At 37.6% G+C, this 25,223-nt stretch overlaps 1 protein-coding gene across 5 annotated transcripts; it reads right to left on the bottom strand.

The window, feature by feature from the left end:
* Positions 1-288: 288 nt before the first annotated feature.
* Positions 289-24,387, bottom strand: arap3 (ArfGAP with RhoGAP domain, ankyrin repeat and PH domain 3). 5 transcript variants are annotated; one of them, XM_046849423.1, is made up of 34 exons: positions 24,204-24,387; positions 13,155-14,175; positions 13,013-13,056; positions 12,825-12,907; positions 12,670-12,737; positions 11,779-12,111; positions 11,544-11,613; positions 11,134-11,254; positions 10,732-10,916; positions 10,453-10,559; positions 10,057-10,256; positions 9,596-9,681; positions 9,162-9,344; positions 8,090-8,231; positions 7,767-7,871; positions 7,369-7,525; positions 6,769-6,871; positions 6,481-6,679; positions 6,323-6,386; positions 6,065-6,228; positions 5,459-5,671; positions 5,224-5,329; positions 4,959-5,106; positions 4,526-4,594; positions 4,348-4,422; positions 4,050-4,167; positions 3,682-3,810; positions 3,284-3,420; positions 3,089-3,171; positions 2,972-3,007; positions 2,789-2,852; positions 2,496-2,645; positions 2,361-2,399; positions 289-1,082 (listed from the first exon to the last, which is right to left on the bottom strand). In XM_046849423.1, exons 2-34 carry the CDS (start codon positions 14,102-14,104, stop codon positions 714-716), a joined length of 5,100 nt encoding a protein of 1,699 aa, XP_046705379.1. In that variant the 5' UTR covers positions 14,105-14,175; positions 24,204-24,387; the 3' UTR covers positions 289-713. The 5 variants fall into 5 exon arrangements, with proteins under 5 accessions (XP_046705379.1, XP_046705377.1, XP_046705381.1 ...); XM_046849421.1 differs by having other exon boundaries at positions 6,769-6,886; XM_046849425.1 differs by having other exon boundaries at positions 11,872-12,111; positions 24,204-24,386.
* Positions 24,388-25,223: the final 836 nt, after the last annotated feature.

Raw genomic sequence — 25,223 nt, forward strand, 5'->3', positions numbered from 1 at the left:
ACTGCCCTCTACTGTCTCAGCGTAGAGTTGGACAGAATTCCTTCATTAGCTCTTCAAATAGTACTTATATCTTCAGTTATCTTCAGTTAAGCTGAGAAATGCAGGAAGATGCATTAATAAATTAATAAATACAAACTTCTAAAAGAAAAGAGCTTGTACACATGAATTAATTTGCAATTTAAAAGAAAGCGACTGTAAGAAAACATTTAAAACAGTTTTTGCAATAAAATTCGGATCAACTGGAATTTATATATCCAAAGTCAGCTATATAAAAGAATTTTATGTACATCATGACTAAATATGGCAGTTTAATTATTAAAAAACAACACAGAAAGCGTGAAACTTCATAGCCTGATTATGAACAACTAAACTGAGATGTTCTATTTGGTCTTTAAAGATTGCTTAAAATAAGTCAAGTTTGTTAACACAAGCAGGTCATATACCAGCTGATATTCCATACCAGTTATATACAAAGCACTTAAAAGAATTACAGATATTAGAAGTCAATTGTCCAATATAATACCAGAATATTGAATGAATGTGAAATAATACAAGCATGTGACTAATAGCCATGCTCAAAATCCTTGTGAGAAAAAACTTTAAAGACATTTAAGTAGAACTGCACATCCAGACTACAGGATATAATACCGGTTTCTGGGCTTGGATGTGTAAGAAAGGTGCAGCTGGTCATCTTAAGTCAGGCTTTTAGAAAATCACTGTTCATCATCTTCTGGTTTCCTAAAAATTGTTGAGAGTTCATGTAACAGCAGCTCTTCTGAAGGACTACAGGATTTGCGCTCTAAAGAGACACGTGGTTCCGCATGCCTCAGCGTGTCCAAAGATCCGTCTCCACCGCTAGAAAGGGTTAGATTTGGGACAACTGTGCGATCCAGAGACCTGCTCTTTCCCTGGACAAGACTCTCGGCGCGCGGAGGCACCTCCAAACTCCTGGAATGGCCAGTGGATAGAAAGCTGTTCTCCAGGGACTTCAGCACCTGCAGGCCAAAGTCACCAACCTCCTCATAGAGTGGCTCTGGGCTTTCATCTTGTTCCTCCAATGAGTCATGTTGCACCTTCATTGGCTGAATAAAGAGGTGTTACAATTATAGTAAATTTTGGCTTGTATTTCCATAATAAATAAGTGATGACATAAAATGCAATAATTCCATTTTTTTTTAAATATATATAATAAAAAAAAAATGTGTGGGTTAAATATATAAAAAAAAAAATTTGACAGAGCTCAGGTGTTGAATTTATACCTATTTTAGTTTACACATTTTTCCATAACACATTATCCAAAACCTTACAAAAAAGACATCAATATAGATAGCGTTTCTCAGTGTTTCAATGCCAGGAGCATCTTTTACAGCACTATATTTTAGTCTATATTTAGCCTATGTATTAAAATAATTTCTGTAATATTTAGAGATTGATCATCATATACAGATTTGGGACACCAGTGATATTCATACAGAATATAGAAATCATCATCCAAATATGTCTGTTCTAAATAATGTAACAAAATCATGAACGGTCATCACCATAGGTCACATTATTTTTTACATATTATTTCAAAAGTAGTAGGTGGATTCAGACGTGCTCTACACCTAACACAGTATAATTTTAACAGGAAAGGTACCTGAGACTACACCCTAGATTAACAACAAGCCTAGGTATGTTCTTAAAAGGGAATGGCTATCTAAAAGATTATCTTCAATTATCAGATGCTATTTGTGCTTTGTGGTTATTGGTACATTCACTGCCATTCAAAGTGATTTCATAAGACTTCCTTCACTGATTTTAACCATTGTTTTAGTATCACAGTGACAACCTCAAGATAATTGCTGAACACACTCAGGACAAAAGAGAAAACCCAGCAAACAATTTGCTTGCAAATGCTTTAGGCTCAGGAATCAACAGGAGCTACCAAAGGCTTCACATTTCCCTGCTACCCATCCACCCCATTTCCAAAACACAAGAGTTTTGGACAGAGGCCCCAGCCTGCCCTCAAGGCTACGATCACATAACAATGCATTGAAACTATTATTCCACCCTGCACATCCTGTTATCTTCACCGAGTCAGCTCGACATCCTGATCGTGTTGAATCAGGAAACCTCAGGTCCCAACAGGAATGGGAGGGTTGAGGAAATCTGAGAAAACTCCTCAATTAGGGAAACACTGTTTTGCAAATGCAAAAAAGCCCTTCTGTACCACAAGGATAGCATTTGATAGGGGCCACTTATGCTATAACAATTAGGTTTAAGAACACAATAAAGGCTAAGCCTTACAAAACTGTCAAACTGAAAAACTGCATGTGTGCCATATATGAAGAAATGGTCAAATTCAAAGGCATACTCACAAAATACATTGATAATGTCCTCCTATCATGTAGCTTTCTCTGCAGACACATAACAAAACTACCGGTGAGCATTAAAACTTATAGACAAACCAAAGGCGGTTTAAAGCAGAAAGACTCTAAGTAAATTTGCGTTACCAGGGTCTGATTGGCAGAAAGCATGGTGGAGTTGGTGTTGGTGTTGCTCTCTTCTCCACGGATTGGAACTAAGGGCATGGTGCCAAACTTTTGCTTGCAGATGTCAGAAGAGGAGTGGCGTCTCATCACCGGAGGCCGCAGGTCATCGTTCTGGGAAACAGATCAAACTCTATGATCCAAGTGCTGATAGTTTTGAATGACAAATGAACAATTACAAAATGATATCCAGTGAACTCTATCTAGCAACTGATAACCATATACCTAAGAAACAATACCCATGTAAAGCTTGATACCTGTGCTTTCAGGAGACTGGTCATCCAGTCCCAAAGCTCTGTTTCACTGGAACAACAGAGATACCTGTCCACGTAAGGAAATGGACTACTATTAATACAAGCATAACCACATGACCCGTAATTTGTGCTGATGCAATTAAGTAAATGATCATTGGACCGATTCCATCAAAAGAAACTACTTACATCTGATGTTTGTCTATTATCACAGTGAAACCCCATCTGCAATTTGAGACAAGTCATATTTGTAAACAACATCATCACAAAACACTTGAAAGATGTAACAAGAAAAGATCATCTTACTTTGTTGGTGGTTTCAACTTCTTTTTTATTCCAATGTAAATCTTCATAGTTTTTAGTGGCCACTCCTTTTCAGGTTTGTTGGTCTAGAATTGTTAGAAAAAAATCAGGAAACATTTTTGAGTCAATATTTCTCCATTAATTTTTTTAATCTATTCAATAGAATATGAAAAAGCTGCAGATGACAAACAGGCATACTTTCTTATCTTTCATTAAGAGTAATTTGTGATCCTGGATTTGGAACAGATGCTCCTGGAACTTGGTCCCTTGCAGAAGTTTGGGTGGCTCCTCTCGGCACTTCAGGACTCCAAACTTTATAATTTCACTTTTGTACGCTTTGAACCAAACAGGCAGGAAAAAAAGAGAATTATGCACAGAATACAATTACTTACAGTAGATTTTAAATCTCTGTGCATTACTGTGGTTTATCCTGTTTAGGGATTCGTAATTTTCTTTTGAAAATATTTATTAAATGTTCTACAATTTTTATTTTTTTTATAAGCGGTTATAGCAGTATAGCGGTTTGTTTTTATATTTTTATTTTTATTGCAAGCAAGTAGCAAATAATTCGATTGTAAAGAACTATATGAACTTACCTGTAAAGATGTCAATCACCTCTCCTCTGGGCACCTTCTTTACCAACAAATATGCAGAGCTAGGATCAGCCATGGTACACCATTGAAGTGCTTGTTCCAGAACCTTTTCTTTTGGGTGTAGAGGCCGTTCTATAAAAAAAAATAAAATAAATAAAAACACAAAAAAAAAAAACCCAACAAATTTCCCAAAAACAATTATTACAATGACTTAGAATAATAAGGATTGTCCCAAAACACTACACATTTTTGTGATAATCTATCATAATACAGCATAACATCAATTAACAACTCAAATGATTCATTCGGTTTGGTTTAAGTTGAAAGTGCCCATTACATGAGCAGACAGGTATTATCCATATAATATTTACCAAGCTCCCCATCCTCAATGGTTTCAAAGGTCATCCACACATCCTTTTCACTTGCAGGGATATTCCTCATATACAGCACCTGGTTAGTGAGTTCTTCAGCACACATAGTGGGGGAAACCTATAGAGAAGCCAGATGAAAGAACAAACACACAGACTGAAGAAGTTGAAGAAGTTGTTTGGTGTGTACAGTGATCTTGTGCCACTATGTGGTCATAGTTTGAAACTGCATCTTTTGCCTAAAAAACAAAATTCAACAGGAAAACAATTCACTCTATTTTGTAGATTATGCTATACCTACTTTTAGAGTGATGCAGCAGTCTGGTGTTTTTTCCTCCAGATAAACCTCAATAATCAAGTCTCCTGCTTGAGAGAGCTGGATGCAAATAAGACATGGCATATTAAGGCCAAGGATACTACTACTTTCCATCTTTTTTTATGTTTATTTCTGGTGTTTAGTTATCAAAATATTATCGAACCTGTGTGTCCTTCCAGGTTGTGATGAGACTAATTTCCAGTTCAATCTGTGTTTTGTGTTCTTCATCAATCTTTAAAAGAAACGAAAATATACATAAATAATCTTAAATTACACGGCAAAGACATCACATGACTGTCATGCTAATACAAGGGGCAGTACAACAAGAAAAAAGATCAAAGAACATGACAGGACACTTTAGGGCTGCTCATGTGCTTTCTAGTAAAAGGCACATTTGAGGCTAATCATTCAAATAAACAACATTAAAGAGAAACACTCTAGACGAGTTATATCCTGTGACATTTTTGTTGGTAGAAAATTTTGTAAGATTATTCCAGTCTCCACTGCTTCCAGTACCAGCTACTTCAACAAGTTGTAAACTGTTACATTAGGTCCTTCAGTGCTGCAAACTACTGGATCAAAGTTTTTCTACTTACATCAAAGACATAGAGATAGTTGTCAATGAGGTCCTCTACAATCTTTACTTCATGCTCTCCTTTACCATCTGTCTGAAAGAGGCTTGGGGCAAACAGCAAAGACAGGTTCTTTGTGCACATCTGGTTCAGGTTGGCACATTTTTGTACCCTGAATGAAGGGAACATAAAAAGAACAATGTATTTTATTAAGGGAATGAAATAGAGACATTCACAAACCATCAATACCATTAATGATATACTGAAACCGTGTAGTTTGATAGCCAACCTGTAGAGGTGACTGATGAGAGCAGCCAAAGTGGTGCGGTTGACTCGTGGCAAACCACGAATGAGCTCTTTATATCTATCCAATCTCTGCGTCTTATTAGATATTTCTGGAAATGAAGAGAAACCAGTAAGAAACTTGACATGCAGAGAAATATTATATCCCTAATAGTCAGATGTGTTCAGAGCCTGTAAGCATAATCGACAAAAAAAACCCATAACCATGATAAAGTACTGACTGGCAGCCTCCTTCCAGTACGGGTGCAGATCAGCCATGAATATGGGGTCATCGATCTCACGGAAAAACCTCTTCAGCACATCTGTGACATCCTCAATGAAATTATCTCCGATGCGGAGTTTCACATTGCGAGCATCCTTCCGGAACTCTTCCATCAGAAGCTTGATCCTGGACTTGGCACCATTTTTCCTGTATATCCCTTCATGGCCAAGACCTAGAAATATGAGTCAATTATCAGGGAGTCTTCAAATGCACACTAAGTTAGCTTGAAAGATATTAAAGTCAGTTAATTTTAAAAGCTTTCTAAGGAAAATCACAAGTAGTACATTCTTTCTACATGAAGTCTTAACTTAAGTCGGAACTTAAAAAGTACGAATTTTTCTTACAAAGGGTTACAGTTACACCAGTGAAATATATTTCTGTTTAGTGTGTTGTTTTTCATATTCAAATATAAGTGTGTCGGTTCAGTAATTATGAAAATTTGATAATACGTTCAGTGTAAACAGATCAATAAGCTATAATCAAGCTTTGACATGTACCTCTAAGTACATGTAATGCAGATTTGCATAAAAAAAAAGAACAAATTAATATCTACAAGTGTCCTTACCATACTGTGTAATAAAAGCAATGCAGCTGTCCACAATAATGGGGATGTCATTCCTACTCAGCTGTTGGTCCTTCAGCGTGTTGGCTTTGCCTCCTGCTGCCTTCTGGATGTCGGTGTACCACAGAGAAAAGTCTGTACGCCCCATGCCCTTTAGGTGTAGGGTCCTGAATACACAAACATACCATTTCGATCAAAATGTTTTTACTTTGATCGTTTGCTTGTCTGGATTCGTCATAATTAACCAAAGTTAAAACTCACCTTCCTTTTTCCACTAAAACCAAAATGTCTTTCTTTTCATGGTTGTCAGTCTCTGATGCAATACCTGTAATATTTAAAACAACTACAAATTAGCCCCTTGTAGCTGCATAATACAAAGAACAGAACCAGCTAAAACAGAGTTGGCTTGAGAGACTCACTGAGCTCCTGCAGGCGTTTCAGGTTAATAATGTCCTCGGCAGCACCATCATTTCCAGGGCAAATGAAGAGGTTAGACTTTTGCAGAACAAAGAAGCCCTCTTTCCACTGTCGCGGGTCCAGCATGGCTTTATAGCGCAACATGCCTACACGCTGAAACTCCCTTGTCAGTAAGCAGTGGCAGCTCAGAGGCGTGGTGGCCTGAATAGACAAGACCCCTTCAGAACCCCTCAGCTGACATGCTTAAGGTCATATGCAGTATATACACATTTATTTTATTTCATGTTTACCTTTCCTATAGCTTTTGCCCAACTGTGTAGCGCTTCTGGAGTTTCTAAGCCAAACTGGACAAGCTTTTCAGATGTCAGGTAGAGTTCGAAAGTGTATCGAAACCTAAAACAAAGGGAGCTCCAGAAATGTTCAATGTGACAACTTACAACAGCAAACTATTAAAAAGTTACCTTTAATGCACTGTCAGGAAAAATGGCATATCTGCCAATGAATGAAAAAGGAAGTGTACACACTGGTTAGTTCCCTTTAATATGTGTGTTTATTCCCCATTTATATGGTCTCGGCCTGAACCCTGCTGCTCCATGTGCAATTTTATATGAAATAGGCCCATCCATTTATATACACATAAACAAATTGTGTATATAATTAAACATCTTCCATTAAACATACACCATTTTCTGTGAATAGACTATCAGGGTTCAATTCAAAACCACATAAAAGCACATTTTAATGGGAACTGTGTGTAGACTTTTCTTATTCACTGGCAGGTATGTAAGCATTCCCCTGTACAACTGTCACATATTGTGAACATGACAAATAAACTCAAAACTACTGAAACTATTTATTTATGGATTTAACGCTGTTTTGCGAATAAATACCTGTCAATGAAACCATTGTTGTTGGTGCATGAGTCAGGCCTGCTAACTCCTAAACAGATGATGTCTTTGATCTCTATCTTCATGCTGGGCTCATGGCACCTATCAGACTCATAAAATAGAAGAGACTTCTCCACCGAGCACCAATACTTTTGAAAATCTAAATGCAAAAAAAAAGAGATGATAATTATAAGAATAACAACATTAAAATGCCTATGTTATCTGCACAGAAAAATACACATTGCATATATGATAGCTCATTTCATTGCATTAATGCATTAAAATCATATGCCTATCAGTGAAGTAAGCCCTGAAAAGCCCTTTTTTCTGTCATGTTCTGAAAAAGCACATTCTGCTCCTCAGCTTCTGCCAGCTGCTTCGTTTTGGACATTGTCGCCTACCTTCCCTGGTTCTGCGGGATAAAGTGCCTTTGTTCATGGAGCCTGACTTGTAGAGGTAGCCAGAATACAAGACTGGCTGCATGATCTCATCATACACACTGGAATCTGCAATTAAAAAAAAAAAAATAACTAAATGTAGTACAGATTATACAATTAAGGAATGTGTGTGCTGAAAAATTACATGCTGAGAATGATTAGTGAAATATAAAAAGTTACAGTGGTGGTGATATGCATAACAGTTGCAGAGTTTGTGGTTAAGGGGGAGTAGAAGTAGATATGTGTCTGCTGCAGTGTGTGTTTCTGTGTAAGTAAATCCTGAGAACCTGAGGCCTGTGTGTAAGGGTAATGCAGAGACAGGTGCTTCTCGTGTCCATTCGAGTCGGAGAGTCGGGCCGCTTCTGCCTCTGCAAATAACTGAGTGACTGTCTTCAAGAGGTTCTGTTCAGTCACAGCTGTGCACAGTGCCTGCATGACCAAACCCCAAAATGTATCAATAAAACGCTTGTTCGCTCACAGGATATTCTAGTTCAGTGTCCAAATACTAGTTCCATTTATAAGTCAAATCATTTTCTAGTTCTAGGCAAATCCTACTTTTTTTTCTTTTTCTTTTTCTATAGACAGCAATGTAATATTTCAAGTGGACATTTGAGTAATAGCTTAGCATAATTAAAGTCAAAATATGACCACTGACATTATACTAGGGATGGTCAGGCTATTTTAAGCAAAACATCCTCATTGCTCCATTGCTCATTGTGAAATGAGGAAGAATACTAACAGGGTCAACACAATCGCTTAAAGCAGAAACAATATATTTACATTTTTAGCCTAATCAACCAAAATCACTAACCTGTACAGCTGGCATGGCAGTAAATAAATATAAGAAATGAACAGTGTTATAAAGTGTAACTTTGTATCGTTACTTTCATTCACTGAAATATAATTGTAAGCTCTAAAGCTTTATAATTTATTCTTTCAGAAAATGTGAGAAATTATACTGTGGTTCAAAGAAAACAGTTAAATTCAAAAAACGAGTTCACACTGAATCAGTATCTTAAAGTGAAAGTATACTACATTATTTGTTTAACCATATTTGTATTGCACTGGATGACTTGACTAAGTTGCAGGTAACTAGATTAGGTAATACCTTTTCTCTTCCATTGTTAAGGTTTAAGGCATGTAAAAATTTGTTATGAAGTAGCATATTGCACATCATATTATAATACTGAGGGAGGGAATGCAAAATTGTTTGTGCTCTTGTGGTGAATTGCGAAACATACTGTATATATACATATATATACTTTTACTACTTGGTTAAAACAGACCTACTACTAAAAGACATTTAACCTGACAGTCATCTCCATTTTTCTTTCAGTTTTACTCATTGTCGTTGCTCACCTTAAGTAATTCTTCCTGCGTGCTAAAGCTGGGGTGAGGGTGGCGGAAACGCCCTTCTTTGTATTTCTGGGTTATGAACTCCCTCCGCTGTTCTGGAGAAGCATCACAGTCCATTTCATCAGCTGCTGGCAACCTGGCAGCCCAGAACTCATTGGCTCGGTCATTACCCAGCATTATGAAGAGCTAAAACATGCAAACACAGATTCTTAAGTTAATATGTTTAGAATATATACTGCATGTGCCATAATCAATAACCTAATATAATCTCTAGTGGGATTACTCTTAAAGTGAGAAAAAAGCATAAATGTTTGTTGGTGTCATTTAGTAACAAATTTCACAAACATTTCAAAAATCTTTCTACAGAGGAATCATGTTAAGAACTTTAAAGGCAAAGGCCAGTGTCATGACCCATGTCCTCTGCCTGCAACCCCCACCTGAACGATCTCATTGCTCCAAACACTGGTGTCCAGTTTCAGACTCTGCACTTTGGACACCATTGTGCCCAGTCCTCTGTGCTGGCCTGCAGGCAGACACAACAAAAGAGTCAATACACCACTCGCCACGCTCCATTCACTCTGTTTGCCTGCAGTGACTTCCCAATATGCTTCCTCCAAGCCAACGCATATCTTTAGTGTTTGACACAAAGACACCCACTGGGATAAACAATCCAGAGCTCTCAAAATCGATGTCAATTTTCCAAGCCACTACACTGGCTAACCACTGTGTTACATCATGAAGCCAAATATGAAAAATAATTTCACATTTGCACACCAATAACTGCATAGATAAAACAAAGATATATTAAGTAATTACTAAAACAATAAGGCACACTAAGTCAATCCATTAAGTTGACACGACACCTGGGATTTGGAGGCATGCCGTCAGCTTCACATACCTGCGCAGTTCTTGCAAATGACCACACAGAGATTGATGGAAGCCCAGTCAGGATTGATGGCTTTGCAGTCCGCACATACCCTGTTGGAGCGGTTAGACCAGATTTTCTCAGCAACCTCATAATCGGACAGTGTCTCTGCGATAGACTCCTGCAGAGTTTCCATCCACTCCCGTTTCTCCCGCTCCGACTCGGCCGTGAAGCTGCAGGGACAAGAAGGTCGACTACCACTATATATCCAGTTCAGTTTGATGTATTTATTGGATAAATGCTTCAGGGTAAAATACGCTTTATCTATAATTACAGGATTGTCCTAGTTTTGGTGCAATAATCCACTATTAGATCAAAAGGAACAGCCCCCAAAATTTACTACTGAAAAGTGTAATGGTTAGCAGTTACCTGAAGACCTTGTAAGGAGTTATGAGGTCAAAGCTTTTGTTCTTTCCATCTCGGATTGTAGCGCCTCTGGCCTCAATTACAGTAATTCCAATGCCATTCTTAAAACACTGAAAAGGGTCAATCACAAAAAAAGGCTACTGAAGATTACATAAACCTTGGCAAAGAAAGCCTCTTTCAACAGCTTTCAAGCAACTGTTACAGGAAGGAAACAGAGTAGAACAAAATGTGCCTTGATTGGGCTCAGTGTTGTACTGAAATATGTGATGAACTGTAAATCACCTGCTCATTCTTATAAAGCCAAATCTGCTCAGTTATAATTGCAGCATAGATCTTTGACTTTATCCCTTTAAGCTCTAACAGACCATTCTTCTGGCAGTGGCTCCCTGGGCCAAAACGTGGCCGACCAAACACCATCTGCTCCTTCACCCACTCCTGCAGCACACTGCACCACTTACTTCTCTGCACTGTGGAAAGTACACAGACAGAGCTCAATCAAATGATTTTGTAAACACAGTAGAAAAAAAAGTTTATCATTAACAAGTGTGTTTGTGGATCTTGCTTCACATAGGATTGCTGTGGTTGTTACAAAGGTGTCCCAAACAGTGTGAAGGAGGGGCTTCTGCATTGTGTACACTGTGTATTAGAGGAAATGAATGATGACCTGGAGGATGATGTGTTTACCTTCATTGTCTGCACGGAAAACAAATGTCCTGTGATTCGTCACAACTTCAAATTTGTTGTCTTTGGCTGCTCTGGCCATTTGTATAGCGCCAAGAGGAATCACACCTTTTGGGTATGTGTCCTGGGAAAGACATAAAGGAAAACCTTTTGTGCAAGGAATAACACGTCAAACAAAAAAAAAATTTTTTTCCACTGAATGAGGGGATTCCCAGGTTATTTAAGTGTGAGATATTAGTACTTTATCATTTAGGAACACTGTCCAAACAGAAATGAAGCCTAATCTGTGAACAGATTTCCAAGTTATTTAACTCACCTCATTGTTGCACAACACTATTATTCCTCAATAAAATATTCAGTTATATAAAACATTGTTCTTTGTGACAAAACTATGACTTTGGTATATAGCATACCTTTTCACTGCCATAATACATCAGATTCTTTCCATCAAACTTTACATAGCGCTTCTGGAACACGTAATTCCTAAAAACAAATTGACAAAGATATTATCTGCGTCCAGGCAAAAAAAAATACAAACAATAAGACCACAGAGTACATGCAAGTAATTTGACAAATTCTCTAATAAGACATGCAAAGGAAAAGGAGGAAATAAAGGAATCTAGAAAGGTTAATAAGTTCTAGACAAACCGGCAGGAAAGGATGGACAGGAGACAAAGACAGCCCTCAAGAAGGGAGGAAATGCAGAAACAGGAGGAGAGCAGGAACCCAGACAGGGCATACCCTTGGGGGGAAAGTTTGTCCAACCAGCCATTGAGGATGGGTGCAGGCCTCTCAGATAGTGAGGTGAAACTAGCATATGGGGAGATAAATTGGTCCTCATCAAGTTCACTGGGGTAAAGGCTATATGGAGGCAAAGAAAAGGAGTGTGAGGCTGAAGATGACTCGCCAACTGTGCTATAGCCTGGGGAGTTACCAGGACTGCCACGAGACTGCTGTTTGAGACTGAACTGGTTCTGAATCCTGGGGAAGCAGCAACAATATGTGGTTATGTGCAAATAAACTTATTGTAATTAATTATTTAGCAGAATATAAAACAGTCTGGTACACAAATGCATATGTACATCTTTTTAGAACTTTCTAATACTGATGCAGAGATGGAGAATCTACTTAGTATTAATCACTGAACAGTAATCACTTAACCTAGAATTTATGCACTGTTTGTAGTTTGATTGGCTTCGATTGTCCTCTTCAATAACAAAATATGTCCAGATCCCTGAAATTTCATGTGGCCTGTTCATTCAATAATGTACTCTAACCTCATGAAACATGGTTTCATGATGTTGGATGTTGGTATTGGAGCATCTTTAATGAGGACAAGTAAAATAAGCATGGATTCAGACCAATAACAGTATCCCTACAAATAAATCATTATTCACATCAAGGATTATCTGTGAAGGTTTTAACATTCAATTGATGATTTTGTTATTCTGGCAGATTAAATAAAAGCATATAAACTGTCAGTCTTATCTGATATATACTTTCTTGCTCTGTCATGAAGCGTAAAATAAACTTGTTTACCTGTGATCATCTTCTGGTTTATTATCTTTGATTCCAGTCTTATCCCCACTTTTGGGAGGCCTTTCATCCTGATTAATTAGATCAATTGAGAAACAGTGAAATAAATAAATGCACAATTTTATTTCCTTCATAATCGACTTGTTCTCTAAACTCACCTCAGGATGCTTATTTTGCCACTTGCCATGGAAAACCGTTTCACAGTATGGACTGATCATTTCCTCCTGGTTCTCAGCAGAAGCTGTGTTAAACAAAACTGCTAGTTAATAAACAATATTCTACATGGACCAAGAGAGAACAATGCATTCATGACATTTAACTAGAGTAGGAAATGCAATGAACCTACCCAATGTACGTTTAGACAGTTCTGATGAGGTGTCATTTAAAGTGCTGTAGAAATACAAATATATGGGTTAACTCTTAAACCTGTATCAGTTGGTCTAAGAATACTGAAATAATAATCATAGCAGTAATACTGATTACCCTACCTATTACTGGCAGCAGATGTGTTTGGCTCTTGGCGTGGCGGTGGGATTGGAATAGAGCGGCTCCAGATTGTAGGTGAAATAGCAGGTAAAGTGCCACTGTATATTTCATTGGAGACCATCTCTAGGCTAGAGCATGGAGGGCTAGGAGGTGAACCAGGTACACTGGTGAAAGGAGAACACTGATAACTGGAAGGGGAGTCAGGAAAAGGGGGCAGTGGAGGAGTGCTCTGCTGGGCCTGGCTTGACATGCCCCTGACAATGGATGGGGGAGCCCCACGTTTGACCCTTGGGGGTACTGGAGGTAGTGGTCCACTAACGTCTGGGGATGAAATACTTTTTTCTAAGATCTCTTCACTTAAGCTTTGTTTCAGGCCTATTGAGGTTAAGCTAGGTACTTCTGCAGAAGAACCTTCCAGAATAGCAAAACAAGCAGAATCCTGGGAGGACCTTCCGTAGAGCTGCACTTCCTGCTGCACAGGTTTAGAAGACTGCGTCACATTATTTTTGTTAAAAACAGTTCTAGGTTTCGGGACAGGCTTCACAACGGTAGCACTACACGCTGAGTGGGAGCGTTTCACAAACGCAGATGAATTTGGTGCTGAAATGTTGCGCAGAGATTCAAAAGATGTGTCTGCTTTTCCTTGAGGTGAAAGATTTCCATCAGGAGTTACTTCATTGATGGCTGACTCTGAGTTACAGCGATCCAGCGCAGTGTCCGTCCTATGATACTTACAGATCAGCTGAATGTGCTCGACCAGTTTGAGAATCCGCTTCCTGTGGCCAGTGGCGATCACTCCAAGTCTGTTAAGAGCAGTATTGTCTACATGACAGAAGTCCCGGGCCAGAAGAAACCCTGCTTGTCTAAAGTGGTTCAGATATCTTTCAAGGTGAATGGAAGCCAACAGGTCTTGTGCATCTGAGGCTGAATCAATTGTTGCCATAGTGTACATGGGCTATGGGATTAGCCTGCATGCAATGCAGAAACACTGGCCAAGAGGAGATGAGGATGCCAGTTCCTCATCTAAGAATAGAAGCAAAAACAGTCCATTAGTGTTTGTGTGCATTTACTATTCACTAACATACTCAATTTGTAGTAATGTGAGAACTGATAGACACGAAATACTCCTTTTTTTGCATGCAGCATATATTTTAAACTGGAGCTGCAAATATCGATTATTTTAGTAATCGAGTATTCTACTGATTAATCCATCGGATAAGAAGTACTTTTTCTTTATTAAAGAGCAATACTCAATATACAAGCGGAAATAAGGGTCTCTTACAAAGTTATTTGTTTCCTTTTTAAATGCAAATACAAATGTATAAAAAAAAAATCTAATAAAAATATAAAAATCTATTTCAAACTACTTTAAAATAGGTAAACGCACTGTATGGTGATTTCTTGATGTTTTATTCAGAAAATATCCCAAACTTTGGAAACTTTCTGTCATTTTCTGTGCCCTGTATCTTCTCCTGGCCCCTCGCTGTTTTCTCCCTGTTCCTCTATTTTTTTTCATTCTGCAGCGGGTTTGGCAGGTGGTGCATCAGTATTAATGGTCCGTGGGAAAACACAACACTCCATGTGTAGTTGAATGGACTGAACAAAGTATCGGCGGTAAATAATTTTGTATTCGAATTACTAAAGTTACTCGAACATTAATTAATGACCAGTGGTGCCCAATGATTCTACAGCAAAGAAATTGCAATATGGTTCACATGGCACTGAGACATGTCTTCATACTGACAGCATGCATCACTATGGCATTTACATGAGGTCCATCTTGAAGACCTCTTAAAACTGCGATATAAGAATAAAGGCTGATGTCATGCCTCAAACAAAGGAGCATCTTGTAAATGGCTAGTCTGAGCGGCGCATGTAAAAATAACTCGATAAATTACTGAATTACTGTTAAACCACAAATGGCATTTGCTGTTTTCTCCTGTTTTCAGGGAAGTTCTTTTGTGCTGTCAAGGCATTTAAAAAAAAAAAATATATATATATATATTAATTAAAAATATTTTTGTAAACTGATTGTGACAAAGGTCTTCAGCCTTTTTTCTCTTTCTGACAATTTTCATTAAACTAGTTAACTTTGATTGATTTGATTGCACCTTATCCTGTCACGACAGGTTTTTACTGGCGGAGCTACTGCTGCTTTTATTTTTATATTTTGTGTATTTTGTATTGTCCTGCACTGTCCTGTGTTGTCTTTTGCACTGTCTTGTGTTGTCTCTTGCACTGTTTGCACCAGTTGCACACATGCACTTTATGTGGCGAGGATCTTAGTTCCTGGCCCTGTGTTCTTCTGTACTGTGACTGTTGTTTTATGTTGTTTTATGTAGCACCTGGGTTCAGGAGAAACGTTGTTTCATTTCACTGTATACTGCATCAGCTATATATGGTTGAAATGACAATAAAAGCTTCTTGACTTCTTGACTTGACTTGACTTGACTTCACATTAATGAATTCTAAATTCCTCTAGGTTCTTTGAAAAGCCCATCCCAAGAGTCGAAGTCAAGGGCATGTGAAAATAAGTGGCACAGGTGGGGTTTCCAAACAGTACTGCTTCTTACTTACAAAACACTAAACGGTTTAGCTCCCAATTATCTTTCCAGCCTTCTAACATGCTACAATCCGTCACGCGTCCTGAGATCTCAAAACTCCGGACTTCTAGTAGTTCCTAGAATAGCAAAAGTCCACTAAGGGTGGTAAAGCATTCTCACATTTAGCTCCTAAACTTTGGAATAGTCTTCCTGACAGTGTTCGGGGCTCAGACACACTCTCCCAGTTTGAGTGCAGATTAAAAATATATATTTTTAGCGAGTCCTACACGTAACACACATCACATCATAACCTTGTGCTCCAGTACATTGGATCAAATGCACATTATCAACTTGTGCTGTTAATATCATGAACAGCAGCTACGCTAATTTCTCTCCACTGGTTCTCTTTCTCTCCCCATCCCGAGGCATCCTGAGGTTGCTCCAGCCTCAGTCACGTCCCACCTTTGAAGATTGTGGACCTTTAAAGAAGTAGATGCCAAACCAGCAAACATCCCGAACCATCTAGAGACGTAACAGTGCCAATTGGATCCCACTTCATGTTGAGTTTGGACACTGGACCTCTTTGAGTGTTTAAAGGCTCTGGCATGGAGAAGCTGGTGTTGGATCTGTGATGATCACAAATGTTGAGCTATTTTATAAGTTGCTCTGTAGCTCCTAGTTTTACAACCACAAATGACTGTAAAAGAATGTAGAAAGAAAAATACTCATAATTACATTCCGGTGTTCATGTTAGTTCTCACTGTCCAGTGTTCTGTATTGTTAAAAGATTTATAATCACACTCTTGATATCAACCAAATGAGGATGGGTTCCCCTTTTGAGTCTGGTTCCTCTCAAGGTTTCTTCCTCATAACATTTAAGGGAGTTTTTTCTTGTCACAGTCACCATGGCTGCTCATCAGGGATAAATGCACACATTCACCTTAACTGTTAAATTCTGTAAAGATGCTTTAAAACAATGTTTGTTGTGAAAAGCGCTATAGAAATAAACTTGACTTGACTCAATGTGTAAAGCTTGAAAGGTCTGGTAAAAAAAATATATAATTCTGCTAAATTTGACTAGTTGGCTTTGCAGTGTAACAACCAGTATGACTACATTTTTATTTTGGCCAAGCCTAACCACCAAACACCAGGGCATTTCAGAAAACCATTATCTTTGCCAAGGCTATTCAGGAAGAGGGTTTGCAATAGGTGGGAAAAGGCTATGTGATGAAGAGGGCAGGACTCCAAACGGCCCCTTTTGCAAACACTTCCTACAAACAATTTGAATGAGCTCGGTTATATGGAAACATACTATCCTAATTTTTCTATTCCAAAGGTTGTTGTTGCTTGAGAACACCACCCTAAGGAGAATCCCAAGGTTGGATAGGTGGCAAAATGCCAACAATGAGCAGGGAAAAAACAGAGCATGTGTAATCCATCTAAGCCTCGAGGGGGTGACTGCAACAGGGCTTGAGTTCTTACTAGAGCGAGGGGGGGGGAACCTTGACCCCCATCAGATGTGTCATACTACAAACAAAGGATGTGCATAACTCTTGAATGAATCTCAAATGAGAAGCCTACATAAAAGGAAAAAAAAGAATAGTTTCCCCATTACACTTCTCTCAATACAAAAGGTAAGTTGCGAAAACACATTTTATTTGATAGATTTTTTTTCTACTGGACAACACTGGGTGAATGAGAAAGCAGACTGTAGGAGGTGGTTGAAAAGGACCATGAGTCATATCCTAGGTTTCCTTTGTCTGCACTCTGGATGCTAACCTTTGGCTCTAGAATACTGATACACCGGATCCTGTGCAGAGCAAGCAGGCCGGAAGCTCATGAAGCAGGCAGATAAAGCCTGACCTGGGAAAAGCCACTGGCAGGGAGTTGTCTAATTTCTGTCTTACTAGCAATGCACAAGTTTCCCTTCTGCAAGCCTGTCATCACAGGCACATATCAGTCATACATGTGGTGTCTATTGAATGTAAAGTGCACTATAAACTGAGAAATGTGCTACAGTGAAAATCAATAGCTCTCAGGCAACTACTACTGAAAAGAATTTATCAAGATCAAAAGTGGTTAGGTGCAAAGAGGCTTAGTTCCTGAGCAGAACTGATGACTTCCATCCACTAGAGCATGAACCAGTCATAGAGTTTACTGTTTTGTTTATTCACCAATCCTTTACCACATCAATCATCACTGCCTATTACTGTTAATGAATAAACACATGTGGCCTAGCACTAACAGAAATATCTTTTCCTAATATCAGTTTTACATGCTGGACGAGCACTTTGATCATACAAACTTCTTCCTCTTCTTCTTTTGGCTTCTCACATTAGGGGTCGCCACAGCAGATCATCACATTAGAGAGTGTGTTTGAGATGCACACCACCAGTGTTTTTGTAATAAGGAAGTGCCACACATTGCTAAAAAACCAAAAACCACAACTTCTGCATAGAGCACACGTTACTGTGCTCAGCCCTTGACACTTGTTATATGCTCAGCTGTTCCGATTAACATATATTCCACAAGTAATAAAAGGTTTAATATACTGCAAATTAATGCTGTCAACAGTTGCCATATGCAGTCGATATATTTAGTTCATGCAAACAAACATCCTTGATGATACCATGAGGAAGTTTTGCATTTTAATAGCCATAAAAAAAGATTTAGATCTTATCTTAATAAAGGTTTGAAATAAATGCAACAGTCTTTCTTTAGCTGGTGCACCAACCCAGTCTTAAGCAAAATCGAGGATCAATGAGCAAACAAGCATTTGACATAATTTGAGTCATAAATCCTTTCCTTATGTATATTATTTAATATCATTAACAGTACTATCTGAAAGACCGACACAGCATTAATGCAGTGAATTTTTTAATTTACTCATCAAAGTAAAAATGGCTGTAGATATATAATTTATATGGACTCGGATTTTAAAACAAAACATCCAAACGGTATTAACCTTATTTCTGGCATCCTACCACACCATCTTCACAAAACCCACAAAGACCTTTCCGTGTAATGATTTCCGTAAACAACAACTACTATTTGATATTTTTATTTACTAGGGATAAACACTCAAATTGGATCCTGATGAAACACTCTCATCGTGGCCCACCCATATTTATCTTAATAGGCAATCTGGCTTTTCTCAGCATTGCGGAAAACACAGGATACAGCTGTCCCTCAAAGAGTTCAAGCCCGTCCTCTCCCGTTACAGGAAAAAAAAAGAAGAAAAAAAGAGATAACACCCTGATGGGCTGCTAGACTGGGAATCAACACAACCTAACATTAAAGAGAGGGCATGACACCTTAAAATGTGTTACTGCATACAAATAGGAGATCAGACCATTTTAAAAACAAAAATAATGATGGCCTTAAAAAATAAACAAACATGAAAATTGATTCATAGTTGCCAGGATTTTTTAAAAGGTTTTTAAATAGGTGTTTAAATCTAATCAGGTCTAGTACAGAACTAGATCCTATAAGCATGAACTAAACTAGTGAAAGAATCTATTGTAGGGAAGATTTCTTTTTACCATGTTGTGCAATGTCAGAAAAATTCTTTGTGACAAAAGAATTGTTGAAAGGCCAACTTTTAAGCCAACCAACGTTTTTGTTTTCCGTATTAAAGCCAATATATCAAACGTGATATAAGCCACTTATTAAGACCGCACACTCTCGGTTTTAAGCAATAATGAAAGACCTGGAAATGTCTCCACGCAAAGATTCTTTCCTTTTTCTTTGCAAGTTTCACGTGTCTGGTTATAAATAGCATCTTATTATAGCATAGCACATAAACAGGAAAATCACTTGTGCATAAGTAATGACACTTTTCTTTAACTATTGTAAATGGAAAAGTTAAGAACTAATTTTAATTCTCAATTCTAAATCGGAAATCTTTCAAAACAGTTGACACACTGGAAGGAGCGCTGGTTTTAACCTGGTCTCTGACTTTCTCACCGACTATGAAAAAGATACACATTGTGTGATGATTTGGCTTATCACAAAACTCCATAGAATGGTGTATGGCCTAACACCTTAGACCTTGGCCTACACTTTGGGTTGTTTTTCTTTACTTTAATTATTAATTAATGAACAGATTACATGAACAAATTAAAGCAAAGTAAAGTAAAACAACCCTAAGAGTCTTAGAAAGGTGTTGGGCCACTATGAGCCACCTGGATTTCAAAGACTAATTATTAATTAATGAACAGATTACATTAACAAATTACAGCGCACTTTGAAATAATTAGAACTACAATACTCAGTATTCCAGATCAGTATTTCTGTGTGATTTAAAAAGAGGATTCATTGGAGCAAACAAATGGACATTTTGTTTAAAATAAAGCAAGTCAATCTTTAACTATGGCACATCAAGGGTTTACTAAGTGTTGTTAATATGTTACAGGGCATAACAGTGCAACACATGTCCTACAGACACACTAATACAGTATTAAATATTTTTTCATTCATTCAGTTTAGTTTCAGCTTCATCTTGTATGGGACCTTGGTGGTACAGATTTAATCATTAATAACTTAACATTACAACATTGGCCTTAATAGATAACAGCATGTCTAAACATTTTATTATGTATCTATAAATATTCATAAAATAATCAATGTTAACGATGTTATTTCCATAACTACAGATATATTTATGTACCACAGCAGTATCGATAGACTTTAAGCATGTCATCTCCAAGTAACCAGATCATTTGGCTTGATCCACGTGTTGTACAGTCCTAAAGAAACACAGCATTGTACAAATAATCTAAGTGATGATAGTTGACTTCACTGCACACTTGGTAAAGATTCTCTTTCTCCATATTAACAATGAGTCAAGCCCATTTGCATCACACAGCATTCCCTATATAACCTGAAGCTGCTGCCTTGTCAGTTCTAAAGCAACCAAAAGAAGAAAAACATCCATAAACATCTTCCTCTTGCACATCCTATTCAAACGTCGCAGAGCTTCCAGTGGGAACAATTAGTGGAAGCTGTAGAGTCCAAAGCTGCCATATGAAACAGGGGACTGAAGGAGGCATTTGGGATGCAGGGTGCTGGGGGTGTGTATAAATAACAGTGAAGCACTATTGTGTGACACAATATGTCATTGTTCGGATCCGGCCAAAACAGCGTTGCTGAGATGACAGAACACACTAGTGTGTGGTTATATGCTAGCCTGTTGCTCAGCCATGTCACTCTGAGCGTTACACTGTAATAAATAAACTCTGCTTTCAATCTTGGCTTTGAGCATTCAGCTAAATAGAGTTGTGTGTAAAAAGTTTCACAAAAACCCAATGTCTGATGTTCACACAAGGTCATACACCAAGATTTTCCATACAGACTCAAACTATCAAATACATTTACTGTCGAAGGCTTACAGCGAGTGTGTCTTATATTTTTACAAATTATAATAATAATAATAATAATAAATAATAATAATAAAAAAAATATATATATATAACAATAATAAAAGGACAGTAATAGAAATGCTTTTAGAATACCTCTATACCTCAGTATGTTTTTAAGAATCATGAAAGCTCACTACTTTTCAAAATCATGAACAAATTGTTGACACTTTAGATTGAAAAAGTTGAATCAGTTCCAAAGAAAGATACAGAATACATGAATCAGCCTGCTAACTGATATCAGATAACATGCTTGCATGCATTTGAAATGACAATAAAAGCTTCTTGATTTGACTACTGAAAATAAGTGCAAGCTTTTTATATATTTATTCTATATTATAGAGATTTATAATGCATACTTTTTACTTCCCTGAAGGAATAAAGTGACTATCTATCTATCTATCTATCTATCTATCTATCTATCTATCTATCTATCTATCTATCTATCTAATTATTAAGTTTAGTTATTCCATCATCACACTCTGACAAAAGGATGTCACAATCAAAACATAATCATAAGCCAACGGTTAAATCTCATATGGTTATGTAATGTTGTTTAAACAGTACAGTGTTGACAGGAAGTGAAAGAAAACAGATACTAAAAATAGTGGCTTGGGAAGATTTTCAGCACATTTCAAACCACGAGTGTCCCGCCACAAGGGTGTGATGGTTATTGTGGGTTAAAGATGTCATTAAATGTCTTGAACTAGAAAATCTTTTAAAATGGCCTTCTCTAATTTATCAGACCCAACACAGGTTTGACTACTTGACTATTTAATTATCCAACAAACTGTCATTTGACCTTGGGACAACTAAATAGAAGTCATCCTATTTATCAATTAACACAAAGCTAGCAGACACCTTTTACACAAACTGGATGCTAGCGTACTGACCACCATTTTATAGACTATGCAAGATTTCAGTAGATCACATTCCACTGACATTAAAGTTAAATGCGTTCAGGTGGTGGTTTCTTTCCCCAACTAGTCCCAGTCTCAAAACCTCTATCCTGTAGCTTAGAATACAGAAAAATGTCAAAAAGTACAACATAATTAGCATATGGTTGATGTGTCGCATAGTATCGTGCAAGTCTGCATGTTAAACAACATGAAAATATTGTTTCGATTACAGTAGCCACTTTATCTTGGTCAGGTCACTTTGAATCCAGAGTCTACCTGGGGAACGATGTGTCTGAGGTCAGAATACACTCTGAAAGTCTAATGCAGTGCACCACAAATACACAATTTTACACATTCATTCATACCTAGGGACAATATAACTTAGACAATCCGCCTACTGGCATATTTTTGGAGGTAGGAGAAAACCTGGGGGAAATCAACATGAACACAAGGAAATCATGCAAAACTGCACGCAACCAGAGCTTTAGGATTAAACAGGAATACTGTTGATGTAAGGTGACCATGCCATCATCAATCACTCGTATCATTTTAATCACAATACAATTGTAAATATGTTGCAATGTAGGTGCTCTCTGAGGTGCATAGCCTGGAGCTACAGCCTTGATAGCTGGTGTTTTAATACGTCCCTGCTTATGTTTACCTGTAAAATATATGATTAACTTTAGCAGTTAAATTTGATTTACAAACATTAACACGCTCTTTATCACGTTTGACATTTAATGGCATTTTGCATCCAATTGTATAAGGGTACGGGTTTACAGATGTTTTTGAACGTTTTTTTATGCATTAAAAATACTAAACACTGCACTATTCTGCAAATTGATTTTGTAATGGGTTATAAGTACACATTTAGAAATTGACATCGAGTTGTTTGTTTAAATTGTCTATATTGGCATACTACAAAGAACCCCAGACTGCTTTATGTTCTCAGCTATTATTTCATCAGAACACTAACCAGTACAAATGACTTGCAACATAGTTCTAAAAAAACAGGTTCTCAAACAGGAATTTATTGAAACCACTTGACACCCCAGATGAAGTCTTTGCACATAACTTGTAAAAGCACACGGTTTACGAGTGTAGCTACACATCATGACATTCTACCGAACCCTCCGCTGTAAAACCTCATGCATAAAATGTAAAAAAAAAAAATGAAAATACAAAATTAAATGCATTCTTGACAGCATCCATTTAACTGCCCTGAAGTCCTATAAACTGACCAGTATTTCAAAGAATTATAAAACATAAGGAAATGCTTCGATTGTGTACATGTAATGGCAAACTGTCGTTGTTTCCAGGAACGCAACCAGACACACAAACACTTGTTGTGACATGTCGCAAACAAGGCATTCAGCAAAAGTCAAAATAAAACCAATGATTAGATTCTATGGACTACATTTTTTATTGTGTTTTTTTTCTCCTTCCAATGAGATCAACAGGTCGTTCATTCCACGCAGACCCTTATCACGAGGAGAAACATTGCAGTGATCCATTGTGAGAGTCGTATCTCAGCATGATCTGAAAACATTCCTCAGCCCCTCAGTTCCCACTCAGCTCTGGGAGAATTACATGCCAAACTGTATACCAAGAGACAGCTCAATCAACAGTATTTACTCTGCATTTGTAATGAGCTCCATGCTTTGTTTTTTCTATTTGTAGTGCAGCCAAACAGTAACATGCATCTCGAAATGCACTTGTTTACAAATCATAATCATCGAGATGATGTTTATCATGAACACTGGCATAAAAAACAAGGCTCTTAAAAGTAAGGGTGCATTTGCAATACTTTTTAGAAAAGGGAAGAAGACCAAAAGTTGATCTGTATGTTCTCTGTAAATAGATTTTGACCTGCTGTCCACGTGAAGTCCATTTGTGTGGCATTTTATTTCCTTTGTATTTCAGTGGATTTCACGCAGGAACTTAGAAACTCTGAACAGAAACCATTTCATCCACGTTAACAAGTGTCTAAAAGATTTTTAAACATTTATACAACTAGTATTTGAGAGGGGAAAACATAACAGATACACTCCAATATTGATGTTACTTACCGTGAAAAAAATCTCAGATTCTCAGAATGAAGAAAGCAGGACAGAAACAGTCCTCCCCCCTGTTATGTCCTTTTCGACTGGTTGTCTTTTTAAATACGACTTTCATTTATTTCTCTTTCTTACCTTATTTTCTTTGGCCGGGTTACATTTTCCAAGCTTGGGCTTGTGTAGACCGTGTCGAAATCCAGGCAGCAAAGTCGCTTTGCAGAAAGAAATATCGCGTAAAGTCGCCTGCTGTTTTCTTAAACTCTGTCACTGAGTGCTGGGGACAAGCCGCTGAAAGCTCGCGCGCCCGAGTCAGAAGTGCGCATGCGCCACCTCGGAAATCGCTACAACTAGCACAATGAATGGGTCTGGGATTCAGCTGCCCTGCATGATCCCACATGTTCAATGCCTATTTCATTTTATTTTTTTACGCTGATGTATCTGTTTTTAAAACAAGTATTTCGGTTTGTCCAATATGCTGTCTACACCCTGAAACATTTTAATTATGCTTGTTTTTAAATATTCAGGATTCCTGGACCCACTGTCTTGGCAGTATGTTTGTTCTTCTAGTGGGGAGTCAGTGGTTAATTAGTGGTCTGGTGTCACAGTTGGCAGGGTTAGAATGATGAAACGAGAAAATATTTCATCTCAAACAAAAGATAATGGTCAGGACCTGGTGTTAGCTCCTGAAAACTAAAGAGCGAGAGCTACTCTTCTCACTCATCCTATTTCAGTGACAGTATAAATTTAATATGGATTAGTTGAGACATAAACAAAGCTGTAGAGCTAGTTGGCAATCTATAAGATTTTCAGTGAAATCTGATAGTTGGTAGTCTGTTGAACACAGAGTACAGGTGAGGAGGTAAACAAGCTGGCGAGACCAAAAGACTAAAGGACTAAAGAGTCTAAAGTTTCTTTGGTTTGAGATTAAGCAAGGGCTAAATCCCACTGGCTCCACAATTATAAAATAAAGAATATAAACTTGTGAGTCCTTTGTGACAGTTTTGGTCTTAAATAAATATTGAAAGAAATATACTGTTCAGCTTAAAAATAGAAGATTTGAACAATCACATTTAGAATTAATATTATATTATTGCACTGTCATCATTATCCTTTGCTAGGATTTACATTTCCATCAAATTATGAATACTGGCAAAC

This window comes from Silurus meridionalis, chromosome 5 (genome assembly GCF_014805685.1).
Source record: "Silurus meridionalis isolate SWU-2019-XX chromosome 5, ASM1480568v1, whole genome shotgun sequence".
Lineage (NCBI taxonomy): Eukaryota > Metazoa > Chordata > Actinopteri > Siluriformes > Siluridae > Silurus > Silurus meridionalis.